The sequence below is a fragment of the Elephantulus edwardii genome, unplaced genomic scaffold, assembly GCF_000299155.1.
Source record: "Elephantulus edwardii isolate Elephantulus edwardi_28Jun2011 unplaced genomic scaffold, EleEdw1.0 scaffold00024, whole genome shotgun sequence".
NCBI lineage: Eukaryota > Metazoa > Chordata > Mammalia > Macroscelidea > Macroscelididae > Elephantulus > Elephantulus edwardii.
In genome coordinates, this window is record NW_006399774.1 from 3,232,270 (window position 1) to 3,241,820 (window position 9,551).

At 39.0% G+C, this 9,551-nt stretch overlaps 1 protein-coding gene across 1 annotated transcript in view; it reads right to left on the reverse strand.

Annotated features, from left to right (window-relative positions):
• SYNE1 (spectrin repeat containing, nuclear envelope 1) overlaps positions 1 to 9,551 on the reverse strand; it is a 644,155-nt gene that overhangs the window by 55,490 nt on the left and 579,114 nt on the right. The window contains exons 129-130 of the mRNA XM_006882743.1: positions 1,946 to 2,133; positions 727 to 877 (exon numbers count right to left, since the gene is read on the reverse strand). Of these exons, the coding sequence (XP_006882805.1) occupies positions 727 to 877; positions 1,946 to 2,133 (339 nt within the window). The remainder of the gene's footprint in view (positions 1 to 726; positions 878 to 1,945; positions 2,134 to 9,551) is intronic.

The following is a 9,551-nucleotide window of genomic DNA, read 5'->3' on the forward strand; positions in this document are numbered from 1 at the left end:
TCTTCTCAGAGTCAGCCACAGTTTGTTATGATCCACACAGTCAAATGCCTTTGCATAGTCAATGAAACACAGATAGACATTCCTCTGGTATTCCCTGAAATTACCTTTTTTATTGACAAAACTGCATTGTTAGAGCTAGGGTTTCACCCTAGTATAAAACCCAGTGATCACTCCCAGCAGGGAGGCAGTCTTGGAGGTGACTCACTGTCTCCCAGATCTGTGTAATAAATAGCTTATGGATATTGCAATCCATTTGTCTTACTGGCGATTGGCTACAGAAAGAACCCCTTGCGTTCATTAACAAACATATGTAAATCTGCCTTTCTAATTACATTTTTAAAAATCAAGAAAATAGATTTAGAAGTTAGATGAGCAGAGTTGGGGAAAATGTATTTTAATCTTGGGAAGCAGGATTGATTTAAACAACTGTGAAAGGTAAGAACGCCAAGATGTTTTGGGAGGAATTAGGTTTCTTACTCTCTCATAGAATTCCTCTTCATTACGACTCTATTTGTAATTCCTTAGCAGCTTGAGTGAAAAAACAAAACAAAACCAAAAAACCAACTTTCTTTCTCATCCTTTTTAGTCAATTTATGAAGTAATAGAGAGATGACTACAAAATCCCCATCCAGCTATTTAGACAGGTCATGCAGGGATGGACTGTTCATATCTTATGACACCAAGGACCAGCTGGCTACTGAACAGCTAAATGGGATTATTAGTCACCTCAAATTTCTTGAGTTCTTCCTTGGCCACTGTGTAGAGCACCCCAGAGGAGCTGGGAAAGGCAGCTGTTCTTTCTGAGATCTTCAGCCAGTCTTCAAAACGAGAAAAGTCATCCAGGAACTTCTGCCACAAGCGCCACGTCTCTTCAATTCTGAGGCAGAAAACCCAAGAACAGAGAATGATTGTGTGTCTGGTGCCAACAACAGGATTAGGAGTGATCTGAGGAGCAACTGTCGTGACCAAACAATGAGTGTGCCTTGAACACACGGGCCTGGATCGAATGAGAGACAACTGCTGGAGCTAAAATAAAACAGCTGTTGAGGGTTTAGTTTTGTTGGGTTTTGGGGGGGTTTTGGTTTGGTTTTATTTTCAAAGAGAAAGAGAAAATAACAGATCCTATAGTTCGACTTTGGAATCGCCAAATAGAATATGAAATGCAAGCAACTGCATAGTCACATAAGGAAATTGAGAAACGCACTCTGTTTACCGTTTAGATGCAAACCAAGGTTCTCGAGAAATAAAATTGAGGTAGGAAAACACCATTTAAATCCAACACCAAACTCCAATTTAAATCCAATATCAAACTCCCTGAAATAAAAATATCAATCCTAGACAGCAAGGCAAAAAGTACAATTTTGTTTATCAGTATGATGATTACGCTCTAAGCCATTTTAATAACTTTCTCATGCATTTTTTTTTGCCATCTTCTATCTTAAATTTCAAGAGACTTACAGATAAATTAGTGTTTCTCTTTCTATCACTTCCTTTTCATTGCTCCAAATCCTGTAATATTACATTTGTTTTGCGAGGACATATAGTCACTTCTCTGAATTATATTGCAAACTGTGACATCAGCATCACTTAGGTTTGGTGTGCTCTGATACTAGGGAGCTCTGGTGGCACACAGTATCCTGTGTTGTGCTGCTATCTGAAAGGTTAGGGGTTTGACTCCCTCTACCAGCTAGTTGCTCCATGAGAGGAAGATGGGGACTCTCTTCCTAAAAATAGTTAAAGCCTCAGAAACCCAACAGGGGGTTGCTAAGAGGAGGAATCCACTCGCTGGTCGCATGTGCTGGGTTATCTGGATATCACCTGTGCCTCCTTATTTTCCCATAGAAATGAGTGCAGGTCTGGGAAGCCAGGAGGCTCCTTCACCTCCACAAGGAGCCATCGACGCACACGGGGTGCGTGCTTTCTGGCCTTTTCCTCTGTGACTTACTTGAGCCTCCTTTCCATTGACATGGCACAGATGTTTCTCCATCGCCGGTCCAGGTTTCGTGTGGCCTGTTGGATGGAGTCACACTCGGCGTCGGTGGCGCACGCATCACCGTCATGCAGCAGGACCTCACAGAGGTTGAGGACCGACGCCACCCCTGTGCTGTGCTTCTCAATGTCCCTCTGGAGCTCCTATGAGGGAAGAGGGCAAGCTTTACTCACAAGTCACATGGACACAGATAGGAGGACTCGCAACAGTATTCACTGGCTGATACAGATGGTTACTCTGAACCTTGAGAGATAGCTGAGTATCTTCGACACAAGAGATTTTCAGAAATGCATTTGTGAAATCCAGCAAGTGCACAAAACCTAACCCAACATGTCAATTCAGACCCACGGCGAAACAGAACAGAGCAGAAGTGTGGAAGCCCTGCTTTGTTCATCACCATGGAAGCTGCATCTGAACAACCAACGTTTTTATTAACAGATGAGTCCTTAACAACTGTGCCACCAGCACTTCAAAAAAGCTCAATAATATGAGAAAATAAACCTAGAAATAGATCAACTATTTTTTTTTACTATTTTTCCAAGCATTTTTTAGGGGGGAGAGGTTTTAAAAATTAATTTTCATGGAAGTTTACAGAGACTTAGGGTTTCCAGTCATTCATTGTTGCACTTTTCTCCCTCTCTCCTCCCCCCAGTTCACTCCTCTCCTTGAAAAGAAAGAAAAACTCTTTCATTGTTTTGCAATCCTTTCCCCCCAAGTCCACTCCACTGTGCATCCTTCTCTCCGAACTTCTATAATGACAAGAATATCCATTCATATATTCTTTTTAAACAGTTCTCTTCTTAGCAATGATAACATATAAACTGAACAAAAGAGAGAATTAAGAGAGCCAACCAGTTTTACTCATGGTAAAAATTAATCTTGTCTGCAGATCAAAACAACTATGAGATATCATCTCACCCCAGTAAGAATAGCAAAATTTAACAGAACAACAAACAACAAATGCTGGTGAGGTTATGGAGAAACTGGAACCCTTATTCACTGTTGGTAGAAGTGTAAAATGGTGCAACCACTGTGGAAGGCAGTACGGCGCTTTCTCTAAAAGTTGAAAATAGAGATACCATTTGACCCAGCAGTTCCACTACTGGGAATTTACCCTAAAGAAACCATAACAAGGGGAGCTCTGGTGGCCTAGTGGCAAGGAGCTGCAACTACAATCCCAGAGGCTCACGGTGCGAATCCACCAGATGCTCTGCCAGGAAAGGAGGGACAATCTCCTCCTGTACCAGTCAGATCTGATTTGACGGTACACTCACACAAAAATAAAATAAAAAAAAGAAAAAAAAAAGAAACCATAACAGCCACCCTAGCAGATATATGCACACCCTTGTTTACTGCGGCTTTGTTTACAATAGCAAGGAGTTGGAAACAACCTAAGTGCCCATCAACAAATGAATGGATAGGGAAGCCATGGTATATTCACACAATGGAATATTACGCTGCATTGAAAAACAAGCAACTCATGAAATATTATTAAAAATGGGTGACCTTGGAGGACTTTATGCTGAGTGAAATAGCTCATTCATAAAAGGACAAATACTGCATAGTGCCACTGTTATAAAATGGGACCGACATTTGGGTTGGGGGGGAGACTGAGAAAGATGGGATAAGTAATGTATACTGCATTGAAACAGATGGAGAAAATTGTTTAAAAGGGACATGTAATTAGCTATTATTGTCATGGCATGAGTCCAGAATGAAGGCTGAATAGTGGAGTGGACCTGGAGGGGGAGGGATTGTAAAATAATGAAAGAATTTTTCTTTTACTTTTCAAAGCGAAGAGTGTACTGGTGGGTGGGGGAGGAGTGGGCAGGGAGAAAAGTGCAGCAAGGAATGAATGGAAATCCAAAGTCTCTGTACATTTTCATTAAAATTAACAATCATTGGGGTGGGGCGTGTGTGGGAGGGATTGTGTACCAATGAAGGAGTTTTTCTTTCACTTTTCAAGGAGAGGAGCAAACGGGGGGGGGGCGGGGAGTGGGGACCATGAATGAATGAATGGAATTCCAAAATCTCTGTAGATGTTCATTGAAATGAAAAATAAATTAATAAAAAAATTAATAATAATAAAAAAATGCCCTTCAAAAAAATAATAAGACTAACATTGCAGCAAATACTGAAGAAAGTCCTTGTCACAGAAACACCACAAAAGTGATGGGTCAAAGTAACCAGTAACAATATAAAAAATAACCCCACAAAATAATAATAATAATAATAATAATACCATGCCTCTAATTAAAAAAAAGTGCATAGAAGATGCTAAAAACTGAGCAGAAGCAGCTGTAAACTTCCATTAATGACTGAAACACAGAACACATTAAGTAGGAATCTAGGAAAATAGAAGTTGTCAAAAATGAAATAGAATGTGTATAGATTAACATTCTAGGCATTAGTGAGCTGGGATGGGAAGGAATTAGCTACTTGGAATCAAACAATCATGTTGGCAATAAAAAACTGAAGAATAATAGTGTTGTATTCATTGTCAAAATAACCATTTCAAGATCTATCCTGAAGTTTAATGCTGTAAGTAATAGGATACTATATATAGACATACAAAAAGACCCATTAATACAACTATACAATATATATGTATTAATAATTAAAATCAAAGATTAATAACGAGAAGATTTCTTCAATTGTACAAACTAGTATAGTATGAAATTTATCAAACATGCAACTGAGATGCATTAAAAATAATTGGTAACTGGGGAGCTCTGGTGGCCTAGTGGCAAGAAGCTGCAACTACAATCCCAGAGGTGCACGGTTCGAACCCACCAGATGCTCTGCCGGGGAAGGAGGGGCAATCTCCTCCTGTACCAGTCAGATCTGATTTGATGGTACACGCACACAAAAAGAATAAAATAAAACAAAACAAAACACAAAAAAAAATAAAATATAATTGGTAACTGGAAGGCAAAAGTCTAGTAGAAGGATTAGTATTTGGAAATTATTGACTTCATGATAGAAAATAGACTGGAGACAGAATGAATGAATTTTTGTTTATCCATTAGGTATCTAAAATGCTAATTAATGTATCAATTTGAAAACTCACACTCAGTTATTGCCATTAAGTCAGAGCTGACTCATGGCTGACCCTCTGGCAGGTGGGTGAGGCTGTGTGGGGTTAACCTAAAAGCTGGCTTTATTTTAGTCATTAGTCTCCAGCTACCTTAACTGCAGATACATGGTCTTTCAAATCGGCATAGTCTTGAAAATTAGCATGAACTGTGGGACTAGGATAAGAGCAATAATGCTTCCCAAACTGGGCAGTAAGAATTGAAGTGAGCAAGGCTTATCACAGCAAGACCTTGGTGAGAGTGAGACTGTGGCGTGGAAAGACTGTGGCATTGCTATGAACAAACGGTGGCAGGGTGTGACCTAAAGTTTCTTGCATTTGTGCTGGCCACAGGTAAAAGTTTGGCTGTTCTTGCTGGTTGTTTGATGGAGAAGCTGACTCATAACTGCTCTGAAGGGAAAGCTTGATGGATGATTCAGTTATAACCACTCTGAGTTAAACTTTGCTGAGTGATTTGTATTTGACTGCTGAACTGAAACTGTAGCCTGGACTTATTGAGGAATTGTGCCTTTGAACTGTTGGGCTAAAGCCTGGAATTGTATTGTGAGATATTCTCTGCCTGTTATACTCACTTCCCTAATAAACCCCATTGTTTGTATGTTAAAAAAAAAAAATCTTGCCTTAGTTTCTACTTGTGAGGCAGATTGATCACCTCTATTGTGATCAATCAACCAATAACAGGAAAATATGCGCACCTGCTCAGGGTTGACACTTAAGAACTAGGACTTGGGCTCCAAAGCCTTGCAAGTTTGCCTTAAACATGGTAGTTAAAGGACAGACTAGACAGCCTTTAACCTTCTTGACGAGCCTGAGGATGGAGGAGGAAGAAACATTTAGACAGCACAGTGAGATTGTTGTACCTCCAAGTACTTAACAGAGTGCTTTTGGACTTGTGGATAGAGAGGTGTGCTGCCACCTTAAAGGTGGGTGGTTCAAATCCACCAGCTGCTCCTCAGGAGAAAGATGGGCAGTCATCTCCCATGTAATTTACAGCTTCTGAAAACTTGCTTGTGGGTCAGCTATGAGTTGGTTCTGACCCAACAGCAATGAGGTGGATTTGTGCTTTGTTTTAAAGTACTTAATCACATCGCACTTTTTGAAACTTAAATTTTTCCTGTCACTCTTCAAGGCCAGCTGTGCTAAATCAACCTGTCTTCAGTCGTGAGGACACAGTTTTTCTAGAACGGACACAATTTGAAACTTGGCATTGACACCCACGCAGAAATGGCACCACTGGCTCTGACAGAGTGGAGAATCATTGGAATGAATGAATTTCTATAACTCTATCAGCATCTTTAGATTTGAATCAGAAGTTAAAAAATGTTTTGTGACTAACAAATGGATTAACTGATCAATATTCTTCTTATGTGTGAGAATAGTACTGGGTTTATGTTTTTAAAAATATCCTATCTTTTAGAGATGCAAACTAAAATATGTAGGAGTAATAACTGAGATTGGCTTCAAAATAATGATGAGTGGAGGAAATTAGTGGTAAAGTAAAACAAAGCTGGCTACAAATGCAACATGGCTTTGGAGTTATGTGATTAATTGCAGATTAATCATACAATCTTACTTCCTTATGAATAAGCTTAAAAATTGCCATAAAAAGCAACTGATGCAGGGGAGCTCTGGTGGTCTAGTGGCAAGAAGCTGCACTGCAATTCCAGAGGTGCATGGTTCAAATCCACCAGATGTTCTGTTGGGGAAGGAGGGACAATCTCCTCCTGTACCAGTCAGATCCGATTTGATGGTACACACACAGAGAAAATAATAATTCTTTTTTTAAAAAAAGCAACTGATGCAAAGGCTGTATGTGAATTTGAGGTACAAATCCATCATAATAGGAACAGTTTCTTTCTCCTGCCATTATACAAATATGTAGATCATTTTCGAAACATTTAGCTTATGGCTACGGCAATATGCATATTTTTCGTAAAAAATCATGTTTTCACTTTTATAAAATACATTAAAATTTTAATTTAATCTGACAATAGAGTTGTGGTATTGCATACCGTCGACCAGGACTGACCCATAGCTCATGCTCCAGCAGATTTGGAGACACAGTAAATTGCGTGGGAGAAGGAGGAGACTGCCCTTCCTTCCCCCATGGAGCAGCAGGCGGATTTGAACTGTGTGGCTGCAGCAAAATTCATTAAAATATGAATTCGACATTACAAGATGACCAGGAATATTTTCAAAATAAGTATCATTTGAACTAACATACATATCTATATCTGTATCTTTATCTTTATCTATATCTGTATCTATCTATATATATATAAATACACACACACACATATATATGTATGTATATATATATATATATACTGTAGTCATCTCTAAAAATTGTCCTTTGTGGCTTGTTTTGGAAAGGAAAGTGCAGCAAGAAAAGAAGAGGGATTTTCTAAGAACAGAGGAAGGTGGTAGTGACCAGGCAAAGATGGAAGTGTACAGATCAACCCAGTGCTGCTGTTTCATCAATCAGTTACTGTGTGTAACTGACGGGCTAATCACCTATGTCCTACGAGACCTACACGACACCAACAAGCAAAATTCTCCAATCTAATGTTATTGTTTTTTTAATGACATTGTGAGACATGTTATACTATGATTATCCACATCTATAAATAAGGAATTTTAAAATTAAAATAGTTGACTTTTTAGCAAAGGTCAGACAGATATTAAATGGTGAGGTCAAGATCTGAACTCTGGAATTTTATGCAGTCTTTACTTTCTTCCATAGTTGAACCCATCGTCATTGAGTCAGAATGGACATGCAGCTGGCCTCCGAGTGAGCGTTCGGATGCCATGAATCACAAATTCTTAGCAGCAGGCCGCTAGAGCTCCCATAGCTCCAGAGTGAGTGACTATTCAGATAAAGGCAAGACAGATCCTTGTTCTGCATTTCCTCTTCGTTTTCTCATTGACACGATGTTCTAGTGCATTCTATGCAAACACTAGCTTATTGTTGTTGTCACAGGACCTTTGATTATTTTGGAGACACTTCATAGACTCTTCACTAGAAGATACAATCTATCAAAAACATTTAACGATTCCTCACATCAAATCTTTCATTTATGTGGAGGAGTATATGGTGGGAAGTTCTAGTATAAAATAATAAAGTCCTTATAAAATATAATTTAATATTTGCCCAAAGTTAAAGAACAAGGTCACCAAAGAAATGTGAGTTCTTAAAAAGTTAAGAAAAGATAATTTCATCTTCTGAAAGAATGAATATTTGGAGAAAGGATTTGAATTTAATTCACAGGTTTAAATAAGTTACAGCATTTTATTTCATTTTTCCAAGTTTGTAAATTTTTTTGTTAAAAGCAGATATAAAATAGATACACTAAAGCTGGTGCTGGAGCTCTGGTGGCCTAGTGGCAAAAACTTGTACTTCAATCCGGAAGGCAGGTGGTTCTAGTCTACCAGCTGCTCTGTGGGAGAAGGATGGGCAATCTCCTCCTGTGCAATTAACTGCCTCTGAAAACCCACTACAGGGTCAGCTATGGGCTACTTCCAACTCGATGGCACACAATAACAATAACAACCCTAAAACTTAGGGCTTTTAGAACCATATATACATTTCCTCATACAAGTAAGGAAGAGGTTATCGCTGGTTTAATGGAAGAATTCTTGTCTTCTATGTAGGAGAGCTGGTTGATTCCCTCAGCTCGTAAGTAGCCAGCACCCATCTGTGTGGAGGACCGTGTGGTGGTAAGGTGATTCTGAACAAGGTTCAGTGGGGCAGTCAGGCCAAACAAACGAGGAAGAGAGGCCTGAAAACCAACTTCTGAAAACCACCAGTGTCGATGGGGCCGAACCACAACCTCAACAGCACAGGTCAACGGACCTATCCACAAATGATCAGGGAGCTGGACAGAACCAGGTGGCATTGTTATGACATGCGTGGGGTCCTCATAACTGGGAGATGACAACAACAACAGTGCAAATAAAGACTGTAACCTCATGCTTCAGCCGGCAGTGTGGCCTTGAACAGTCTCTGAATTAATTCTCAGTCATCTATAACAAGCGAAAAATATAGCAGGAAAGTTTTCTGAAGTAATCTCCAGTCTTCATGCATTTCTGACTGTTTACATCATAAGAATAAACTGCACTGACAAAAGAAACACAAAAAACTCCAAGGAGAGAAATGAAAACCAAAAAGTGCTTCTTATTAATTTAATAGATTCAAATATTTTTCAGAAATTTTCTCCTTTAGATACAGATTATTATCTGTAAACATAGAATATAACAATTTCACATTGCTAATTGTAGTAAACCTGATATGAATAAAATGTAGTTTATTGAGCACAGACTGTGCTGTAGGTACTATGGAAATGCCTTTGTGAAACATTTTATACTATGATTATCCACATCTATAAATAAGGGATTTTAAAGTTAAAATAGTTCATTACTTTTGCCAAGTCCTGATAGATATTAAATCATGTGGTAAAGATTTAACTC